Source organism: Gallus gallus, chromosome 10, assembly GCF_016699485.2.
Source record: "Gallus gallus isolate bGalGal1 chromosome 10, bGalGal1.mat.broiler.GRCg7b, whole genome shotgun sequence".
NCBI classification, from domain to species: Eukaryota; Metazoa; Chordata; class Aves; order Galliformes; family Phasianidae; genus Gallus; species Gallus gallus.
In genome coordinates this window covers 2,234,674-2,258,514 of record NC_052541.1, presented here as the reverse complement: position 1 = coordinate 2,258,514, position 23,841 = coordinate 2,234,674, and the positions used below count along the sequence as shown (strand labels likewise).

Sequence of the window (23,841 nt, the reverse complement as noted above, 5' to 3'; positions counted from 1 at the left end):
TGAGCATCGAGGAAGATGTTCAAAGTTCTGTTCTTCTCCCCACCATTTCTATTCTCCTTCCTCCTACAACTCCCGCATAGGAAACTTAAATACAAGCAAGATGACTAACGTGTATACGCTTGAAAATTGCACTGAACTCTTTACAGATCTCTGCTAGCAGGTAACGAGGCGTCAACTGCTAGTACTGGCACTTCAAACAATAGCTTTAATTATGTCAAGAAGCAATCCAAGTGGAAGTGCTGCTAAGTGCTGAAGTACACTGCGAACATTAACTGTCCTTGCAACAGAGTCCTGCAGGAAGACTACTCGTTATGCTCATGAATGAGGTGCATTCTCTCCTTCACAATGAGCTGTTTCTTTTGCTGTAAGCGCTTCTTTAGAGGAGGCGATTGTAAAAAACGTGCATTGTAAAGGACAATGCTAGCCTGTGATTCATCCTTCGGTTGTAAAACCTGTGTGGAAACTGCTCAGCTTCAGGTGCTGGAGGTGCTGCAGCTCCTGTTGAGGAACCTCTTAAGATGAAGGCTGGGTAAACGGATTCTGCTTATTTTTATCTGGAGAGGTCTTTTAGCTGTGAACCCAAACCAGCTCTCTTGCCTCTTCTGGCGTTTTATTCCTTACATCCATACAGTTTAGAGTATTTCCATCAGCGTTTACTTTCTGTGCTTTTCTAGGTCGGTTGTCACGGTCATTCTGTGTAGGTTGTATTTTCCTTACTGTTCCTGGTGCTTTTCAGTCACGTTTTCAGGAATGTGATGGGTAGAACTGGCCGCAGTTCCAGTTGGGGCCGGACCAAAGCTCAGTGGAGTGGAAGGAGCGCTCGGTGCGTCTTGCAGATGGCATTCCCATTTGCATCACAGGACACATGCGTTTTTTGCAGTATGTTTTTGACTCGTGTCCAGTGGGATCCTTTACAGTGGTCACATCTTACGTGGCAGGACTGCTGCTTTGTGTTCCTTGACTGCCTACACCAAGCAGTTCTTTGGTGTTCCTGCTAAATGGCATCTTCTCATGGCTGCTCCCACTTGTCATGGTCCTGTTGGATCTAATGGAGCACCCACCCCTACTTCGGCTTGCTTTGGTTCTGTCAACTGAAATAACGCTGTAGGCAATCAGCTATCTTATTTTAATCTGTTTTTCATCTACTTGCTTGCATACATGAAAAAACATCTGATACGCAAAGCTGTATTAATGGGGTTTTATTTTTGGGTAGGAGGCTTTTGTCTGGGGGCAGTAATAACTGCCCTATTGAAACTAGGAAAATTGCAGCTGTTTTCTCCTCTGCTTTCATCTGTGTTTTACTGGCTTTGCAGTAGATCAGATTGTCATGGATAAGTGGCCTCAAACCATGGAAGGGCAGTAAGGCTTTGTTCATCAGATAGTTTTCTCCCATTGTCTTCTTGGGCACTGAACTGGCATTGACCATCTGCAGTTCCAGTCTGGTGGAGGAGGATTGGCTGTTTAAAGTTGGGAGCTGTCAAAACTCTGTATCAAAAAAGTGTCTGGTTGTTCAAATTGAGATAATTGTCTGAACCATTTCTTAGGTACCTTTAACAAAACCTTACCTGATATTGAATGCTTTCCCTTCCTCTGCCACTGTGTGCTGCATTGTTTCTTTTGCCATTACAGGAGATTCAGTCTAATTAAATCTAAAAATAATTTCAGCCTGGATTGAAGGTCTTGAGAGTATTTATCCACTAGTAAGATAACTACAGTAGACTTTTAAAAATTCATGTTCTTTTGATAAGCTTGAAGCTTTTTTTGGGTCATCTGTGTGGTTGAAGTCACCACTTCAGTGTTGACGCAAACTCATTCGAGCAGAAAGACAGTAACTTAGGAAGCTGGGAAGGATTCATTGGGCGGTGTCACAAGGTGTCTGACAGAAGGTATCTGCTATAATTAAGAAGTAGAAGATTTTGAGAGTGAAACATTTTTTCACTGTTCCTGTTCAGAATGCAGTGGAGAACAGCATTGAGATGTCGGCATCATATTTCGGCTGCTGCAAGGTGCGTATGTGGGGGGAGAAGTGTGAGCAGTGGGCTCTGATCCGGGTTGAATCATAGAATCATAGAATGGCCTGGGTTGAAAAGGACCACAATGATAATCTCGTTATGTGCTGCAGGGTTGCCAACTACCAGACCAGGCTGCCCAGAGCCATATCCAGCCTGGCCTTGAATGCATCCAGGGATGGGGCATCCACAACCTCCTTGGGCAGCCTGTTCCAGTGTGCCACTACCCCCTGTATTTCTGGGTAAATAGGACCCCCAGCTACACCGTTGGAGGCTGTGGGGTAGGACAGCTTTTATCCCTAGTGGTTTGGATAGAGGGAGGTTAAAGAAACAAACAAAAAAAAACCAATCTGTAGGATACTGGATTTCTATTTTGCATCTGTGTTCAAAAGAAGGATGAAGAAGCATCCTGTCTATATTCCGCTCTTTGGTGGAAGGTTGGGATGAGAGAGATATATATATATCTCTATGTATGTATATATACTATCAGTATAACAGATGCAGTCTCAGACCTGTCTCAGAAACATGTATTTGTATAAACTGTTAGCGTTCCATGTCAGATCAAAGTGTTTTTATATACCAAAAAAAAAGTTGGGGGAAGATGCGAAGAACAAGAACAGATCTACAAGTCTTCCACATGAGGAGGAGCAGAGTCCAAGATGGTAACTGGCTAAATGAATTTGCATTGTGAAACCTTTTTATAGAAGATAATTAGGTTGTGATGTCCTGTTCTGCTATGAATAAAGCAAAAACAAATCCAAGTCTTGGAATGCTGTAATTCCTATGGGCTTGTTTAACAGTACATGTTATAAAGTAATACATTAATGAATCTATTAAGCCAAAGTGCTGCTTGGTGCAGCTAAGTAGTGTCGTTATTTACTACTTCTCACATTATGTCAATTATGTTAGTTTGGAGTAGATGTAGGGATCATGGAGGCTCTCTGTGGAGCTTGTTTGCTTGCTTGGAAACCTCAAAGAGATGCATTTACTAAGATGCATATTGAAGGATGTAAGCAAGGATAGAGGCAGTGTTATGGATGAGAAAGGGAAGATGTGAAAAGATGCCATCAGTCCAGAGCTTGAAGCAGTTGAAAAAGCAAATGCCATATTGATGGGCTGCTCCTGGATTTTAGTTGTGGTCTTTTTGGCCTGGTTTATGCCAAAGGAGCTTGGTGGGGGTGAGCTAGAATAAGCTACTTTAGCAGGTTCAACTTGCAAGTGTGCATGTATATAATTCCCTTCATATTCATTCAGAGCTTCTCCTGATGAACTGGTTTGCATGCAGTTACCAACTGCAGTCCAGCTGTACTGTTCTGATAGGGTCACGCCTGTGTTTGCAATATTAGGAAACTGTTGTGTTGCTATAAGTGGTATTTAATGACTGGCATAAGTGAAGATGATGGAAATATGGACTGATGTAAGGAAGATCTGAAATGAATCTTGCAGGCCAGAACCTGAAAGAGCAACGAAATTTGCTCTGGAGGTGGTCGTGTAAATCAGGGTTGCTTGGTTTGGGGGGAAAAGATACCTTGATACAGGATCTGAAATTGTGACAGATGTTATGAGAATTTTGCATGTTTGTTTTTTTTTGGTAACTCTTAGAACTGTGTTCTAGTTGAGAGAGGCAGAGTAAGTGCTGTGTGGGTTACTTTGGTCTGTGGGTTTAATGTGCTGTTTGAGCAGGCAGTGATCAGGGTTAGTGAAGGGAGCGCAGGCTGGGAACAAAGGGTAAGGAGCTCCAGAACGCAGTGTTTGTCAGGGTGCTGTTGATCTTGTCTTCGATATGGCTTCAAGCAAGGACAGCACGCTTCCTATCCTTGTACTTCTCATTGTTAATTTCTGCTGGAGGCATTCTCACCTGGGTGTTCAAATAGTTTACCTAAAGCAGTCTTTCACAGGTAACCTAATATTATTTCATCCTCTCCTTTGCTTTAAGTAGCCACAACTGCAAGCAGCTAAACACTGACTCATTTTATATCATATTACTTTATATTTCTGTTCTTGTGCAAACATGATGGCATATTAATTCATATTGCAGGATCTGTTTTAAGCCAGAAAGCCACCAAATAAGCAATTTATTATGCACATGCTGAGTTATCCTGAGTTTCTTGAGTCTGTAGCTGAGGACTCTCAGTGTAGGCTCTGTTAAGCAGCTCTACACCTGTGGGAGATGGCCTCAGTGACTCCGGAAGTAAACTGGATATCTCATAACTTGCAGGTAACGTCCTTGGCCGGTGGTAGGATAAGTTCTGCAGCAGCCACCTTTGTCCTGTGGCTTCCAGGCTGTACAAACAGTGGACTCATCTGATAGCTGCTGCTGGGGCTTTCCACCTGGCTGGATGAGAGGTGCCACAGGGAAGTGTTTCCTGAGCCCTGCAGCAGCTGGAAACTCAGGTCTTGTCCTGCACATTAATGTGTTTTCAGAAGTCTCCTCTGGGCAGGTTCCTCTTTGTTCTTGTCCCTCTTTACCTCCTTTGTGCTGTATTTAGGGTTTGTTTGATGACTGTTTCCCATCGTAGAAGGTTTTACAGTGCTTTAGATCACCTTCACCTTTGGATTCCCCCTCAGTATAAGTGCTGTCACCTGTGGCTGTTGTACTTGAGCTTTACTCAATTTGCGTCTGTTCCTTTATGCAAAAGGGCTGTGAATGATACTTGAGTACCTTGACTGTAACTGTTCTGTACGGAGAGCTTTACTGCTTGTTGTCAAACATGACAGGAGTATAAATGTTCTCATTTCCTTCAAGGAGCGTTCTTCATTTCCTTCTGTTGCGTTGTGTTCAGATGGGTTACAGTGCAGCTCGGTTTTTCTGTATCCTTGACAGCGATGACAGTGAGAAGCAATGCGGCATTTTCTTCTTGAAGTGAACAGGACAGTTCTCATCTCTTAAGGATGCTGAGCCTTATATCAGACTGAGACACAGTATTGATTTGCTTCCACACGGAATTCATTTAATTTTCAACTGGCAGTTTTTCAGCACTTTGCTCTGAGTTACATAGTGCTCAAGAGCAACTTCTGGTCTCACTTAGGAGTACAAGATAGGTTTGGGCAAAGCTGTACACTTTGGTCTAGGATTCGTGGAGCTCCTATGTTTAGCCATACCAGGATCTATTTAGTGACCTCAATCTTGAGCCGTATGGAGTTAAGAAGGAAGGCATTTTGGGATTCTAGAAAGGGAGCTTGTGAGAATGGAGCAGAAAAATGATGTAGAAACAGCTTTTAAACTGCCAGAAATAGTGGTCAAGGCAGGAACAGCAGAAGGGAGTGAATGAATGAAGTGCTGTTTAGATCTTGTATCTTCTTCAGTCTCGGTAGATACAGAAGATCGTGGGGCTTTTCAGCATACAGTGAGTAAATATCTGAATTCTAACTGTTTGTCAGTGACCCACATTCAGATTTTTCAGCAAAGCATTATCTCCTTTTTTTTTCCCTTAATGCTTTTTCTAGGCAGCAAATAAACTGCAGGAATGATTTATCCCATTATCCCAGGTTAGCAAGTGCTAACCTGGAGCTGGCTGTGCGGGCGCTGAGGGTGAGCATGCCTTGCCTGCTGATGCTATTCTCTCACTCTGTCCTCAGTGTGACAAAAAAAGGTGTAATACTTAGGAAACCCACTGGGAACAATAAATCCACTGTTGTCCTCCTTTGTGAATTGAGAGCTCTTGCCTTTCAGAGATGGAAAATTACTAAATAAAGCTTTTTTCTTTTCTTTGAGAAATGCAGACTTGCTCTAAGATGACTATGAAAATATCACCTCTGGTTTAGGAAATCCCTGAGCAGCATAAGTCTGGCAGTAAATGATTGTTTGCCCTGTTCTGACATTCTTCCCATGTCCACTGCAGTGAAGAGCCTGATCCAGAATAAATGCTTTGGTCTGACCTCCAATAAGGTGCTTTAAAAGACGCCTTTGTAAAACAACTGCACAGCCAAATGAGGGTTTTTTGGCTGAAGGATGTATGAAAGACTCCTTGATGCAGCCATCATGTTAGGTACAACAGCTCTGCAAGAGTGCCATGATACAGAATGAAGAGAACTAACTTTTTGCTGGAACTCAGGCAGATTATTGCAATTAGAACTCAACAAAATGGTTTAGGTCATAGTGTTCTCAATCAACTGCACAATCTCTAAAATGAAGCTAAATGTTCTTGGAAGAGAACCTCAGCTGTGAGTTTAGACTCCCTGGTATATCCATTAGGCTGCATGTGAGTTCTTTGGACTGCTCGGGCGCGTGAGATCTTGCCTTGACTTCTGTGGAGTACTTTTGTTTTACAGTGAAATGCTAAATCCTTGCCCTCCCCTCTAGTTTTCACTCCCATCATGTTATCTCTGTAACGTATCCACAATGCGTTGGACTCAGCAGAAGTACCAAACAGAAGTGTTTTTCTTCCTCGTGCTGAACAAAGGATTGCATTTATGTCATTACTTTGTCAGCTCCCTTTTGTTTTACCCACTTGAGGAGTCCAGATGCACTCCTCTAATTGAGTTGCTGTTTCTGCTGCAGGAGAAATAGGAGTCTTTGGGCAAGAGGACTTCAGGCTGCATTTAAAGCTGTAAGGCTGACTCTAGTAAATCCAGGAGCTCCAAAATAGGCCCTTTTATCCGTGCTGGACGTTTTTGGGGTTTAGTTGTCCTCGTGTGCATCACTTATGTGAGTCATGGGGACAGGCTCGCCATATCTCAGCTGCACAGTGTGGGTAACAGTCAGTTAAGCTCGTATCAATCTTGGTTCATACTGAATTGAATTTGATTTTCTAAATAGTGGTATTTGATGCTGTGGAGGAGCTGCCCTCAGAAGTTTATTTCTGTACGAATAATCTGAGCAGTGTCAGTAGGCCATGTGAGATCAAAGCCCTGGTCCAAAGAAGGATCTGATTTATGACGTGTCCTGATGCGGCTGCATGTGCTGGCACTGAGCAGTGGGGAGAGCAAAGCTGTTTCTACTGTCATGTCCTACATACAGGTGGCAAGTGTTGGTAGGGCTCTTTGGGTTAGCAAGGACTTGGTGGTTAGAGGCACGTTGCAGTCACAGGCCGGTCAAAATGGGGAGAAGCTGAACTGTGCTGGAGAAATGCACTGGGGGGAAAAGAAGCGTCAAAAATGCAACTTAAAACAAACATCAATAAATTTAGTAAATTGTGGCATCTTCTTAATATATTTCCTTCTCTTCCCAATAACTAGAAGAGCACTCCGTTCTGGAAAACGGGCTGTCTGACTGACAGGTGGATCATAGCCTGACCTACAGATGTGTGAGCTGAAGTTAGCAGTCTGTACACAGAAGTTCTCTGCAGCTACAAAGGCGTGAACTGAGGAAGTAAATGGAGCATCCCTTCTCTAACTCCCACTCCTGGAGCATTTCACATATTGCTATCAGGCAAATCTTGCTCTGTGGAAAGTTAAACTCTGCTTTGCATTTTTAAATGTACTGTTCCATCTACTAATGTGTGGTTTCTCGTGCACGTGGGTGTTTTGATATTTCTGTTCCTTCTGAATGACTTGGTTGCAGCCCCACCTCGGGTTGTGTGACCTGTTACATAATCCAACAACTCTGCAGAGGTCGGTGTATTGAAACATCCCACTTTCCTTCATCACGGATGAGACAGAGCAACTCGTTCTGCGGAATGCCTAAAAGAGGCAAAAGCAGGTTTGCTATTCAGTGCGTGCTTCCCTTGCACTAGGGACACACGTAATCAGCCTCCTTTCAAACTCAGTTGTTGGATCAGGAAAAGTCAAAGCAAAATTGGAAGCGTTCCTAACCTTTAGCTTGCTAAGGGAATAATTTGAGGATTTAAAATAACTAAGCTGAACACAAGATTTACTTTTTCGTTATCTATACCCAACATCTTACAGTGATTCCGGTATCTTTGGGATGCAGATCGGTTGTCTCAAAATATTTTTGAGATCTTGAGGAAGGAGACTTCGGTTGCTGTGGTAGGTGTGAACACTAGACAAATTTAAATTGCTGCCTTCTCTGAGAAGCAGAGCTGTTGGTTACTGCTTTTCTGTGTTGTGAAGCTGAGTTTCTTCCCGTTTACTTGTAGGGAATGGGATCCTGGTTCTTAACAGTTATTTCTCGGCGATATGGAGGAATGATGTCTTTGTGTTTTAGAGAAAGTCTTGTACATTCCTTAGCTACAATGAAAGTATTTATGTAGTGACCTAAAAAGGAGTTAACACTATGAAATCTCGGTGTATTTTTTTTTCCCCTGCATGGATTGTAAGTCTTTTCTCCCTAACTTGAGTCAGGAAGAAGCAGGAATGGAAAGAGCTGGAGAATAATGCCTTCCCCTTCAAAGGACAATGCAAGCTTAATCTTTGGGAAAACCTGTGAGAAGCTGGGCTGGAAATCCTCTGTGGAAGGAAATCTGTAGTGGTAAATGCTTCTTGGAGTGTTCAAACCAGCTTCCTGAGAACGTGCACCCTCTGAACAAACAGGAATCAGTTGGCTGCAGCATGGAAGCTGCCCTGAGTCTCTTTACTCTTGCAGCAGTTCTGTGGTGAGAGCCCTGGGGAACACTTAGCAGCCCATGTTGCGCTCAGGAACCCGATAATGACAAACCTCTTTGGGACCTTAAAACACTATCAGGTTAAAAGGGGTTTTCATTCTGTTGGTGTTACCCTGAATTGGGGTGTGTCTCCTTCTGGAATCACTGGAATGGCTTTGTCATCCACTGTTGATGCTATATAAGGTGTTGGTCTGAGGGAGCAGCTCAATGAAGATAACCAGAGTTGCTGTTCTTATGCAGCATTTTAAACTCATGCTTAACTAAATGTAATTCTGTCTAGGATTTGTCCATTGTCTTTGTGCAACTTGTGGTGGATGTGAGCTACTCTAAAGACTTCTACGAGCAGTCCTTAACCATTTCCTTTGAAATACAAAGAAATGTGCTTTCTCAGGCACTGAACAATTGGACGAACCTGCTGTTCTGGATCTTATTCCATAGGCAAGTAAATATAAGCTTCAGGTTCGTCAGAGTTGACGTCATCAAATCTCTGTTGACCAGTTGTTTGTTTGAGAGCATTGATCCTAATGTTATAAGGAACTGAGGACTTTTCTGAGGCTTTAATATCATGTTACTATATATGGTTTAGTGGCTTGTGGTAGCAAGGGTAATGGGAGAACAGTTGGACTAGATGATCTTGTAGGTCCTTTCCAACCTTGTGACTCTATGATTCTGTGTGATACGTCTACAGTGGCATTTTACACTGTTGGCAATAGTATACTCTTATCCAACCAGGATGTCCAAGGCTGAAGAGACAAGGCTGTGTAGAAGTAGCATCTTCTTACTCAGTGGCTGCCCATGTGTCATCTGAATAGGTGGTACGTGTAATGCACTGCATTAGTAGTCAGCATTTCTGAGCCCTTCCCAGCCTTTTCCAAAAACATCAGTATGTGTGACATGCTGTTTCCTGTGACCAAGTTTGCAATTAAAATCTGTTATCGAGGTTTGTTTCCTGTATAAAATGGAACATGTTTCAGTCTGTGTTGCAGTTGGTGCATTTGATTGTGCTGTTCTGCAGCGCAGTTGAACTAGAGGAACTTTGTTCTTCCCAGCTGAAGAACTAAGAAACAACACAGGCAGACCACTACGCTTGAAAACGTGACTGCAGCTAATAGGCTGACACCCATACGGAGCCAAAATGAGGGAGCAGGTATTGTTTGTTGTTCTGATTATTCTTCTCTTGCTACATATTCCAGACTTGGAACCATTTTCTTTTCTCCTGCCTTTTGTTATTGGACATACAGGCATGGGGTTGTTGCAAAGGTAGCATTGTAAATACGGACCACAGCTCCGGTAGTGATGTCTGAATTTGAGAGATGCCTGGAGAGAGTTGAAGTTGATTGGGAATACACTTGAGGTGAAAGCAACTTTCTGAAATTGGAAGTGCACAGGTATAGTTCCTACTACACACTGGTGTTGTTTCTACCTACAGATTGTGTTTTTTCATTAAATTATGAAAGTTGGTGAGGTCACCTTTTGGAAAATAAGTGACCGTAAGATAGAAGTTGCAGCTGAAAGTGTGAAGTTAAGCATTACTTGTTAATTCTGAGGAAGCCCTTAAATTAAGGCAGGCACTGTGTGAATGTGGAAAGGATGAATGGGCAGCTTGCAGTCTTCGCCCTGATCCAAGTGGCTTTTTCTTTTGGAAAGAGGCAGTTGGAGCAGAGGACCTTCAGAAATCCTTTCCAGTCTGAGCTCTCTGATTTATAACCCAGGAGCCGGTCGTTTCTTCGTGCGTCTGTGCGGAGGAGTTTCTGTTGGCTATGCAGGATGTATTCCCAGGACGGCCTTGCAACGGAGAAGGCTCTGAACCATTTACTTAACGGCTCCCTGAATTTTTACTTCAGCAAACGAACGGAATTAGTTGGGCCATAAATCTTTTTTGCACGTCAGACTGAGCAAGGCTTCCTAATGCACTGGGGAATGTTGGTCTGAATCCAGACAACGTTAATCCTCCCGTCTGTGGACTTGGAGAAAGTAATCCTCAGGTTTCCTTCTCTGTGCAGTGAATCTAATGCTCCATCAAGGGCTCATGCATTTTGTATGATGCTCTTCTGGGTAATATTTTCCTCCATAGCAAGTTGTAGCCTGCATTCATCTGTATAAAGCTGCAAGATGAGATTGCAGGAATTAGGTTCTTGAGCAGCGAGAGCACTGTGAAAATTAAACCCATTGCTTATCAGTGATATGAAACCAAACCTGCTTCTTATGGGTGATATGATTAACGACTGTGTTCTCTGGTGATAAATGAGTGGGAAACCATGAAACCCGCTAGATGATGAGTGAAATCAGGTGGTATGGTTTAGTGTTCTCCGTGGAATGGAAGTATTTTCACCCTTCTTCTCTCCCCAGGGTATTGCTGTCACTCTTATGTTCAGATTTAACTTAATTTCAAATACTTCCCTTTAGTAAAGGTCAACATTGGAAAGGCACTAAATATTAATTAGGCTGGGTTTTTTCTGCCCTCATGGAGTACAAGTGCAGTACATTGTCAGAGGGACTGTGGTCTTTTTCTTTTCCACTCCAAAAAATTTATCACGTACTTAACACCTTTTCAGTGAAGAAGAAAAACGTGTTAATTAGGCAGTCCCTGTTAAATAGCAGACGGTTGTTGCTTAGGCTTCCTTAGGTTGGATGCAATGGAAAGAAGGGAAGAGGAGCTGTACAACTTCTGATGTAGCTCTTTGATATCCTGATACAAGTTACAGGTGAGATTTATCAAGTAATAAAGTTGAAAATAGGCTGAAGTGAAGGAAAACAAAGCCACCTTAGAATATATGAGGATATGTGATTCAGTGCTATAATTGAGTCATTTCTGCCTCCCTTCCTGAAACTAGAAGGAGCTCCAGCTAGACTTGGAATCCTGAGATGGTACAAATGCCGCATTTCAGAAGCATGTTGAAGCATTCACATTGGGTTGAGTTGTGTTCTTCCCTAATAAATCCTCTTAAGTGCACTCTTTTATATCACTTCAGGACTGAGGATGCAGTGATTTATCTGCTGCGTATGCCAGTGGTCATAAAACTTGGCATGGCTTCACCTCTGCAGAGCCCACCTCTGCAGGGCCCAGAGTATTTGGGAATGCTAGAAAAGGGGTTTTTGGGGAAAAAAAATGTATTGGCATCTGTAATTCCTAATAGCAGCTAGGAAAAGGGTATCAAAAGAGTTCAAAAAAAAAAAGACCTTATTGAGAACTTCAACCCTAATGCCTACTTTTGGTGGTAAAACCTCAGTATAAAGAAGATGGTGTTTGCTGGTCATATCTGTATCTCATCTGGAATATTTTGGGTAATACTGACCATTACTTAAAAAAGAGCAACAAAACAACAAAGCTCTTTAGCAAAGATATTTGGCCTTTTGTTGTCCCATTCCCAAAGACATTCCTAAAACTGTTTATTTGTAAAAAACGAATCACAGCATATTAGTAAGGAACCTTTTATGGGTGTTCAGAGACTAAAGAGAGCAGAATAAATGGCTGTGCCAGCTCTTTTCTTTCTATACATATGTAATTGCAAGCAAAGTTCTCAACTATTACAGAGAAACAAAATCTCCAGAGCTATGTGAGTGGTGAAATACGGGCATATGGCAGCCTGCTAGGACAACTGAAGCATCAGCCTGTTCACAGGATGGCTTTGGTTGTATATACTGACCATCTGCAAAGCATTCAGTCCCAAAGCCGTGTTGTGAGTTCACACTGGAATCAGGTGTGCTTTTTGTGCTTACCTTCCAAATCCAGCTTTAACATGGGAAAAGCATTTGTACTGTTCTCTTTATTCCAGTAACTGGAATTCAACACCAGAATACCTGCATTTCAATAGTCGTGGCTGCTTCTGTCCTTGTGCTGGGACAGGCCTAATGTTACCTCTGCTGACATTCATCTGCATTTTCTTGAAGACAAAACCTGATTTTATTTTTAGCATCTTTTTCTAGGACTAGATGTTAATCTGGGTTAATATTCTCTCTGCTTCTCCAGTGCCATTGGCAGTGATTCTTTAGCAACTTAGTGCATCTTGTGTGGAGTTTCAGTAATGAGAGGGTATTTGCATCGATGGCGCAGTAATTTTGCAGCTAAGGATGACTGTCAGGTACCACCTTCATGCTGTTTTTTGACTGTGGGTGTATTTTGTACTAATTATCACTCTGTTAAAGATCCTCTATTTTTATGTGCTCATTTAAGCAAGTGAGGGATTTAAGCTCTTTGGTCACTGTGGTGCTGGTTTAGAGCTAATCGGGAATTGTCTTTTGTATATTTTCGCGTTGGTCCCCTGCCAAGGTAGGTTACAAGCTGCTGTGACAGGCTTCAGAAGCTGGTCAAAATGGCAGTTCAGTGTATCTTCATGCCTCTGAAGTGTTCACATTGTGGCTGTATGCAGAATTTGGCCGAACACGCCAACATCAGCAGGCAGATGAGCTTTATTGCATCTCCCACACACATTCTTGGGTGGATGCTGCTGGCTCTTCTCTGGGTTCTGTCACGAAGGGCAGTGTGTTCAGGGCTGCTGCCATTTGAGTTGGAAGGGGTATTGCTGGTATGCAGAGCTGCAAATCATTTATGTTCCAGAGCTGGAATGTAGCTTGGCTTGGCCTCACTCACTTCTGTCCAACAGGTTGCTCTGATATTGGCCAGCAAAGAATTAATCTGAAAACATTTCTTTTGTTGATAGAGCCTCATCAGTGGAAGCAGGAGTGGTAAAGCTAAGCTTCTGCACTTAAAATCTTCAGCCTTCTCGTCCGTTCTCCCCTTCTGAACTCCAGGCAGTGTGGAACTTCTCCATCCTTCTGGCCTTGAGAGTCTGCTTTGTGTTTCTCTTGCTGCACATGGAAACTTCTGCCTGCCCTTTGTTCATTCTGTTAGGCAGATAACCATAAATTATTAACAAAAGTTTTTGGTTGGAAACATAATAGCATGCTTTGTTTGCTCTGTCTTCTGGACTATCATACGTTATTTTACTTGCACTTTGGGATATCTGGTAAAAACCTTGTGAGGAATATTTAATACTGGATTATTCCTTGTTTTATGCACGACAGCAATTAGCCTTTAGAAATACCACAGAACACCTTTTTCTTTTAATGAGGAAAACTCATCGTGTAACAGAATAACTTACAGATGGCTATAAGGATAAATACAGCTGTCTTTGATATTACTGAAACTTCATAAGAGTATTTTCTGCTAAGCATTTAAAGGTGCTTATACCTACTGTAGCAGACAGTAAGGATCCATGTAAGACTTAGGCTGTTGTGCTCTTTCTTTGGGATCTTAAGGTATGATAGGTGCTTCCTTCCCCAAAGCCGTGACCTTTGCAAGCAGTTGGATGTTAACCTCTTCTGCTCTGTTCTTCTGTCTGGGGCTGATGTTTGCATGCTGAAGGTAGAAATTCTTCTTGCCATGGGTGCTTCCCTACAGTTCACAGTTTTTAACTTGTGCAAACATGGGCAGTTTCTCAGTTGTCATTTGGTACTAGTATAATCCTGACGTGCTTGTATTTAGCTGTATTCTTTCTTCTGATGCTCCTATTTCTAGAGCTGTGCGGAACATGATAATAACAAAGCAGTGAGTGCTGTGCAGAGGAGAAGACCAAGTAAGGAAACTGTTGGGCTCCAAAAGCCTCTTATGTAAGCAATGAAATCTGTACAGTGTCATTTTCTGTTTGGTTTTGAACAATTACGGAAATCACTGACAATTGCCAAAAAGCAGGAGTACTTCAGTTTCCAGGCTCCTGTTGTGTTGCAGCAAACACTCTGTAACGTTTAGCTTTTTTTCAGCCCTTTCTCTTCACGTGCCTGCTGGGTGCTGGCAGGTCTCAGCACTTTCTGTAGCTTCTGGCTGGGTGTTTTAATCAGAAATGGCCCTCTGGCAGATGTGCAGTAGCTGGAAGCATCGCCTTACCTTGACTTACTGATGCTGTTTGATGCACTGTCTTTGCTGTTCCGCAACTACTGAGCATGTGAGTGTTAGCTGTAGATTCTTATGTGGAGTTCTTAATGGCACTGCCAGTGCTTTGTAATGCTCAGTTTTTCTTAATCTGCACACGAGGGCTTTTCTGACACCTTCATTCCCTTTCCTTCCGCTTGGAATTTTGATTCTAACCTGGAATATCTTTTGAGACAGCACTTTTGTGATGGGATGGGGGAGATTATGGAGATGTGTGTGCTGATGGCATTGCTTCTGAGTTCCAGATAGTGTTGCATTGAAATTTATTATAATCTCAGACATTGGTTTTCAAGAGGATTTGGAGCTGATGGAAACCCAGGGTTTAGAACTTAAACCGGGAGAATATTTACTAACGAGTCCTTTGGATGCAGTCATCTTGTTTAATCTTTTTTCTTCCTGTGCTTTGTGCACAAGTTACAATATTTTAACAGTTTAGCTGATACAACATCAAACTCTAAAGGGAAAGCTTTTAGCGGCTTGTTCTGTCTGCATTACTGTGGGAGCACTAAGCTGTGGAGAGAAGGTGGAATCATAGAATCATGGAATGGCCTGGGTTGAAAAGGACCACAATGATCATCTTGTGTCAACCTCCCTGCTATGTGCAGGGTCGCCAGCTGCCAGACCAGGTTGCCCAGAGCCACATCCAGCCTGGCCTTGAAAGGTAGGCTGTATTGTGCTGTTGTTTTCACCATTTGCATCCAGTAAAGCACATTCAGACAGGTCTTGCTGCTTGATTTCTGCCTCTTTGGAAATTCCAGGTTTCCTCGCTCAGGGTTCCTTGAAATGGGGACGGTCCAGCAGAGCAGGATCATAACCCAGTCTGCTTTGTTAGCTGAAGTAGAGGTGTGAGAGCAGTGTGATCCTTGTTAGCCCCAAGGAACGGCACAGTGTTCTTAGCATCCTTTGTAACTGCTCATAATTACAGCGCCTCTGTTGCAACACCTTTTCCTCTCCCTCCAGCAATGGATTATTTGCAGTGGCATTACTGGGAGCACAGAGCTCACCTGTCTTTAGTTCTGGAGTACCAGGCTAAGAAAATCCTCATCAAGTGGGTTTGTAATTGGAATGATTTCTGGTACTAATTGACTTTTTTGCAGCATTTGTTCTTGTAGCTATGTGAAGTACTTCCTAATGCGTGTGTTTCAGAAATTTTACTGTTGAATTGTCTAACGGTCCTCTTCCTGAAAATAAAGCATGGTTTTTAGGGGAGGGGTGAATCAGTCTCTAGTTTGTGTGGCACTCTGCCTGCAGCCGGGCTGCCTGCTGCCCAGGGAGCAGAGCCATCTGACGGGTTGTGCTGCATAATCTGTCTGGCCAGCTGCATTGTAATCTTTTAGTTTTGGGGGGAGGCAGGCGTGTGGGGGAAGAGACCGGCTTTAAGGCAGCACAGTTTTCTATAGAAACCTTTGAAAATAGGATTGAAGGACAGTTTAGTGTGTCTGTGTTCTTAACGTTGCTTGGAAGCTGGTAAGTATTGAAGGATTTCACACCATAATAAGGATATTTTGGCCTGTTTTTTAACGTCAGCGCAGCATCCTGTTTCAAAAGGCAGACACTGTGTGGTCTCTGGAAATGAACAGCACCAAAGGTGCTTCCTAACTAATGGGGTGACCTTTCTGCCTGTGTGCATGCGCTGATATCCCTTTCACCTCTGTGAATGCTGTGCTCTCCAAGTCTTAACCTTCAGCTGCGAGCGCTCAGTGTTGTGCTTTTTCTCTAAAAGTCACGTTAACAGTTATTGTAGATTGCTAATGTCTGAACTGTTTTCTGTACCTCATTGCTTTGTTCTTTATAAGATCTTTTGTTTTCTGCTGCTCTGTCACTGCATTTCTGCTGCCCCTCCCTCTAGCTGGGTTTGTCAAGTCGCCCATGTCAGAAACTAAGCTCACGGGGGACGCCTTTGAACTGTACTGTGATGTGGTTGGGAATCCCACTCCAGAGATCCAGTGGTGGTATGCTGAAGTCAACCGGGCTGAGTCTTTCAAACAGCTGTGGGATGGCGCTCGGAAGCGCCGTGTCACCATTAACACCGCCTACGGGGCGAACGGGGTGAGTGTGCTGAGAATAACCCGCCTTACCCTGGAAGACTCTGGGACTTACGAGTGCAGGGCCAGCAACGATCCCAGGAGGAATGACTTGAGGCAAAATCCCTCCATAACGTGGATTCGAGCCCAGGCTACTATAAGCGTCCTTCAGAGTGAGTTCAGCACCCTACAGTAGTGTTACTGTAGTATCTAGAGGCAGTCTAGTGTCCTTACCTTCCCGGTGTCCCCGACTGACCTGCTACCTTGTCCTGGTGTCTCGAACCCAAGACCATTCCTCTGCCTGTAGTGCTGCCACCTGTCTGTCTTCTCCTTAGGATCAAAGGACTTGGGACAATCTGGGGATGTTTCTCATAGCTTGTGTGTGAAAGCAAGCCTGATACTGAGTTTGTGCTCCTTCTGTGCCCCCATTAGTCCTGTAGTAGGTTTCCAGCCACCCTGATGCTAGCTTCTCTGTGAGTGCCTTTATATTTGATTTCTATATTCTTCCCAGGTCTAACTATTGCTTTCTTTTTATTTCTTCTGTTCTCTTAGAATTTCCTCTGAATGCCTTCCTCACATGATTTTGGTTGCTTCTGTAGAGATCCTTCCCTTTTCGTTGTGTGTGACTTTTTAAATGTTTAGATTTTTCCATGAAGTTGCAGTGTTTCTTTCCCTTTCTGAACAGCAGCATGTTTCCTGGTGAGTTCTCTGATACAGCAGCGCTGAATTTATGCAGCTATTCGTAATCCAGCCCATGAAAGGGGGGAAAAAAAACCCTCCTCCAATGTTGAAGTAAAACCTTTGTTAAACAACTGTCGTCTGAGAATGTGACCTTTAGCAGGGGAAAGCTTGCAAAAGCAGAGAATATAGTAGGCACAGAATTGCTTTTTGGTGCCTATAGCTCCAAGTCCTTTCAGCCTTTGGCTGGCTTTTAAAGCCAGTGCTAGATGAGAGTGGAAATTTCTATCATGTGAACAGGTATAGAAGAACCCTCTTTCATTTTGTGAAAGGTGATAGATGATAATCCTTGTTTGCTAACAAGATAAAGCAAATGCATAATGAGTTGAAGGCAGAGCAACTTAAATCTGCAATGTGGGCCTGGATCAGAGACCCCTCTGGGAAGTGGAAATGACATCCATGCACATGGAAAAATGGACGGTCAACCCAATGGGTGTACTTGAAAAATGGAAGTGGCATTGGGTCGTTGAGCTGAAACCTGCTCGGCTTTCAGTCCTAGAGCTTGCTCCCTCTGTCGTCCTTTGGGGACCAGATCCTGAAGGACTTAGGTCTATAGACTGCTTGTGTTGCCTCCAGTAGCAAGAGCTGAGTAAATTTAGGAAATGATACTGCCTTAAGACAAAACTCAAAAAAATTTGTCTTGCAGGAAGTAACATCTCCTGAAGTGCCCCCTTCACTACAACCCTTAGTTCCCCTTGCACAAAGCTAGTCCCTGCTGTCTGTTCTCCTCTCGGTGTAGTCCAGTCAGCTCTAGCAATTTATAGAGGGAGAAAATCCTTTTCATATGACACGTCAGTGATGGTGGCCACGTCTCTTGGGAGTGAATTGCTGTGAAGATGTCTCCATATGGAAAGTGGGTTTTTCCTCTCTCAGGCCATTGAAACTAACCTGCACTGGGGACTGAAGGCTAACCTGTCATCTTCCTCCCCAGTTCGTGTCATCTCCTTGCATCTGGTGCTACTAATTCTGGAGTGTGTATCGTGACTTCATTGCTAAGTGCCTTGTGACTGGGATAATTATTCCAAATCTGTGTTTTATTCATGCTTACGTGTGGGGGAAAATGTATTGAACTGAATATTTTAATGCTTTTGCTCTGTGACATTTTATGTTAAGAGATGTGACCTACTGTTGTTTGGGAGGCAGAGCACTTTGACATCAAACTCCTACGTGTCCCTGCTGGAAACAGATAAGGGGAGAAGCTGACTTCCAAGCAGATGGGGAACATCGTATCTGACACTGCCCAAAATGTCTCAGCAGCTGTACTCTGTGTGTGAACGCAACCTGCCTCTGAAACATGAATTTTGGCTAAACAGTGCTGGTGTTTCCAGCTGATGGTGCCTGGTTTGCTGTTGGCCCTGTTTGACATCAGCACCATGGAAAGAGAACGTCAACTGGATCAAAAGAGCAGAGAAGTCACATGCAACTTAGTCTTGAAAGTTAGCACCCAAGAGCTAGACCTGGCTTCAGTCTCATTACTAATTTGGATAATGAATTTTGCTTATGGGTTATTTTACGACCAGATTTTACATAAAACAAGCAGTGCAAATGATAGATGTGTGAAAATAACTCTTGCATCTTGTTCTTTCAGTTTGACATCTTTGTCTGGTTGTCACTGTCCCAGAAATATTCCATGTGCAGTTTGTCTTAAAGAACTAAAGGAAGTTAGAACTGCCTGAGTGCTTTCATTTATTACAAACTAAAATAATATAAATGCAGGTAGAAGATGTAGATGCATTTGACTTCAGTCGTCTTTCATACTTCAGAAAGTTCTGAGTTATCTGTGAGAGGTATTGGGGGGGAAAAAACAAAACAAAAAACCATGGCTACAGTATCTGCAGTTTTTCCACAGGTAAATGGGAGTTGTAATTTAAATAGCTGTGAAAAGTAGATCTGTGGCCTATCCACTGAAACAAGGAGAAGAGGATATACGGGGCTTCCATATGGCTCTGTCAGGTTTTCAGAAGGTAGATATTTTTTATGCCTGCTTCTCTGGGCAATAATCAAAGCATTGTATTGGATAAATGGATGTTTTATGCAATGAAAACTATGTTGTTTTTTGACAGGACTGTTATTTTCCTCTCATCATTCCATTAAATAACTTGTTTTCCAAGTACTTGTCAGATGAATATCCAGAAGGCTGCATGGGTATGACTAAATTTGTATTCCAAGTACCTTATGGCAAGGCAAAGGAAAAAAACAATAAAAGCAATTAAAAATCCTTTGCTGACATGCAGAAATCACTGAGATGTTCATTATTGACCAACTTCTTCACCTTGCACTCTGCTGACCCAACTGCAGAGCAGGAGGTTCTTTCCTCATTAACAAATAAAGGTATTTTCAGCAGTCTAATGGAAAGAATTCCTAAATCTCCCTAAATCTCTTTCATTCTCTGTTCTATTTATTTATTTTAAGTGAATGCTTTAACTGTGAGCCCCGCAACCTACTGCAGCCAGCAAGGAATGCCTTGTGTGTGGTCTTGTTATGAGATGAGACTTACTTTTTTCATCATAAATGTTTATGGTTCAGGCTGCTTTAAAAACCCAACTCCAGTTTTAAGGTAGTGTGTATTCCTGTATTTTATTCTTAAGCATTAAGGCCCACTTTCAGCCGTTCTTCTTCAGACTTGTGTCTTATTCAGTGGGTGTTTGGTTTCATTCCATGAACAGGAGAAGCTGCTCTGCATCTCTCTTAAGCTTAATCAAATGTAACTTTGCTCACTTGCTCTGTAGTAGCAGAGCTATGCTCGTATCTGGCATGGAAAGATGGGAGGTGCAGGCAGGATAGATTCCTTAGGTAGCCATTAGTGCTTTTTAGTAGTGAAATATTACTCAGAAAACGTGCCTTGGAGGGCTGTTCTCTGTAGAAAATGGTCTTGTTTTAAATCTTAGCGCAAGCAGAGAGGCCACGTAATAGCCAGATTGAAGATGCTTCCGAAGGAACGGCTGATCTTTTGTGTATACTCCTGGGACAAATATTTACCTGTTTTATGTTCAGCAGTGTGTAAAAATGATTGAGTTGCACTGAAATCTGTAGCAATGTTACCAACTAAAATGAATATTTTTTTCTTTTCCCATATAGGGGAGCTGATCCATAAGGTGTTGCCTTTGCTCTAGTGGTCAGCTGTTTTACTGTGACTTTCTTGATGTCTCCCAAATGAGTGCCGTGATGTTCCTCGTGTAGTCTCTTTTCCTTTCCCTCTCCCCCTTTGAATTTTAGACTAGTGTGGCACATCTGCCAGTGAAGATTTCTTGCTACTTAATGCATCGTTTTTTTCAGAGCCAAGGATCAATGCCAGCGAGGACGTAACCATCCAAGTTTATGGTCAGGCCGCCATCACATTACAGTGTAACCTCACCACCAGTCCCAGCCCCCTCTCTGCCAGCTACTGGGTGAAGAATGGAGAAGAGATTCCTGGCACTAGAAAAACCTCAAACACTACAGAATACAAGTAAGTCTCCTTGGGAAAAATCTTGTGTTATGTTGGAGAATGCCAAAGTTGGTAGAGTGGCAGCTTTGGAGTAGCTGTTGGGATGCTGGGACTCCTGGGTGCCTATCTCAGTGTCCAGAGGTCATACAAATCTGTGTTAAGGGCTTGACAAAAAGTATCTTTGTGAATAGTGTTGGAATAACACAGCCATCCTGTCTGGGTCACCTAAATGTAGCATCAAGAAGCACACAGTAGCCTTTGTTATTATAGGCTCATTTCACTCTAAACTCCTCTACTTCTTTTCTGCAAACAGGAAGTCTAGCTTTCCTTCCCTCCCAGTATTATTGTGCACTTATATCTGTCCTGCTTATATCCACATGAAGATGAATTTTCAGCTGTGCACTTCTGTTGTACAGGAATAAATCACTGCAGCAGTCAGCTGGTTTAGTCATTTTCTGACCTTGGAACGTGAAGAACTGTTCTCTGAGTGTTGTCAGAGTAGCACTTTGAAGTGATACCAAATCTTGACTAAACTAGCAGAGCTCTATCACATGCTTCTTGTCAGTATATCTGTATTTTCAGCATTAATGTGTTCCACGTGTGTGCTACAGATTTGTCTCTACTTCCCATCTAAGGGTGTGGAGGAGAACAGAATGTATATGGCCTGCTCTTCCATTTCTCTGTGGCTTGCATCGAGCAGAAATCCTTCCAGGGTTTCTGCATTCCTGCAGAGGGACTTTCTAGACGTGGAGTTGATGAGAGCATACAGAACATGTTCAGTGATGCCATCAGAGATCTGTTCTGTGTATGCATTTTCCTTGCTGTTTTCCCTCCCAAGCTTTCATTTCCTTCTCTTGGAGCTAGAATGGATCTCAAGCACAACCTTCTGTTCAGTGCTAAGCTAAATTGGGAAGCACTTAGGGAACATCTTAACCACCTGTGGTATTTCTCTTTGGAGAAACAAGACCAGTTGTGAGCCTCCTATTTAGCTGTTATAAGCACCAGCGAGAGGAGCAGGGTAAGGCCTGCTATATTACAGCGCATCTGCTGTACTGTGCCTTGTCTGCCTGTGCACTCTCCTGGCTTCTCTGTCTTTGCCACAGTTCTGTGGGCTCTTTACTGCACAAATGGCACAGAATTAAGAAACATGAAAGGTTTTCACTGCTTTGGCAAAGTGAAAATTCGCCACAAAGTTATGGAAGTAGTACTTAATTTTGACGAAGCTGTGTTCATGCTGTTCCTTTTTACTTTCCACTACAACCCACCTTGCATTATTTGTTCAGTTTTTGCAGTTAAATACCCTACTTCTGTAAATAGATGCTGCTAGATGCATAACCACATACTCAGTATGACGTTTAGTGCTGTCTGAGATTTAAAGGCTTTGCTTTATATAGAGTTTAACTTGATGAGCAGCCTTGTACAAAAGCACCAGCTGGAGTGATGAAAAAGGCACATTGCATCAGGATTATGGAAACTCCCAGGTTACTGCAAACTGCCTACCAAGGTGAACTTCTCTAAAATCTGTTCCAAGCCAGGGGTGGTTTTTTTTCCCCTTCTGAATTTCTATGTCAAGTAAAATTATTTGGGGTTTTCAATTCCTGAAGGAGTAGTAAGGTGAGCAGGCTTGAGAAAGCCTCCATGTTCTCAGTGGGTGAGGAGTGTGGTAATCAGGAGCAGCTTGAGAATTTGGTAAATTAATGTTTGAAATATAATCTTGATTTCCTGCTCCTTTGTAGATTGCTTCACTGCATGTTGTGTTTTGAGGCTTTCTGTAGCACTTCTGAACTGCATGTGATGTGTTCGTGAACTTCTAGTTTGCTTTGTTTTTCAGATCCAGAAATGACAAATTATGTAAGTGAGGATTAATGGAAGCAATGTCAAAATAGTAATAGTTCAGAGGTTATTTGACTTGAGCATTTACTTCATAATTAATTGCTCACATGCTTTCATTTCCTTTTAAAAACAGGCTTTGGTTCTTAGTGTTTCAGTCACTAATATGTGTTGGTTTGCTATATAGTTATAGTTAGTACACGAAGTGCTGTTTGTGAAGCAGAAAGACTCAGAATCTATAGGTTAAACTGCCCACCTTAAAAATCCTGCTGCATACAACAGCAGAAAACACATCTTTCCTGATTCTTCATTCAAATTTGATAATGCTGTTCTTGTTGGAAGACAGCTATAGTAGGGAAGCCCAGATTTAAGTGTAGCTTTTAATTAACAATTTCAATGAAAAAATGAGTACAAATCAATTGTAGTGTGTTCTTTCAAACAGCAGGAAGCATCTGGAAGTGGCTCTGGTCGTCCTGTGCTTTAATTCTAGAAAATGCTCTTCATCTGTGTTTGTAGTTTGGAGGAGTGAAGTGGTGACTTCTTTCTTCATCAGTTAATTTAGGGCTGGGTAACAGATCAGAGTTGAACTGAAGAAAGTGTATTTGCTGTCTGCTGAAAAGTCCATGGCTGTGAAAAGCTGGGCTCTTCCTGGAGCCATAGGGCAGGGGGAAGCTGTTGGCTAAACACTTTTTTCAGGACAAACAAGAGCCTGAAACCTTTGCAGCTGTGTCAGTTTACACTTGTGGCACTGCCATGAATCAATAAAGTTCTTCTGGAGGCTGCATAGTTTCACTCTTTATAATGGAATCTATGTACAACAACAACAAATGTTGTTTCTCATCACCTCTTAAAGATTGACTAAAAAACGGTGAGCAGAGTACACTTACTCAAATATTAGAGCCTTCAACAGTTACAGAAATGGAGGCATTCTCTGCATTCTGCCTTGAGCTTTAGGACAGCTTTGTACTGTTAATCTGCAGGTAGGGTTTGTCCCATAGCAGCTGGGTGAGGACTTTGCCTCCCTTAGCCTGCAGTGTCAGCGTGTGCTGGTGTTCAGAGCCAGTGCTTTTCCAGCCCAGCTGCCAGCTAAATTGCAGTTATAGCTTTGATGTTTGATCATTCTTTATCATCAAGATAATCTTTTTTAACTCTGGCAAGTGGGTATTACTTTTATCTGAAAGGCATAAAGTTTATAACTAACTTTAAATTTCCACTGATGACTCTGGAAAGTAAGTGCTATAAAAGCAGTGGAGACTTGAGTGAAAGCATAGTGTCAGACTGGGCAGCTTTTTCCATGTGACTAAGCAGTTTCCATGTGTAATTAAATTCTTTTGCCACAGTGCTCTTCTCCAGGATTTCTGTTCATCTGTGTCCTATTCAC

General features: G+C 42.6%; 1 protein-coding gene across 4 annotated transcripts in view; it reads left to right on the top strand.

Annotated features, from left to right (window-relative positions):
* Window positions 1–23,841, top strand: part of NPTN (neuroplastin) — a 47,030-nt gene that overhangs the window by 3,333 nt on the left and 19,856 nt on the right. For 3 of the 4 annotated variants that reach the window (NM_001398079.1, NM_001398078.1, NM_001398077.1), the window contains exon 2: window positions 20,480–20,651. In NM_001398079.1, the coding sequence (NP_001385008.1) occupies window positions 20,480–20,651 (172 nt within the window). Of the gene's footprint in view, window positions 1–16,290; window positions 16,639–20,479; window positions 20,652–23,841 lie in introns of all 4 variants that reach the window. The other variant, NM_001293209.3, reaches the window with a different exon arrangement.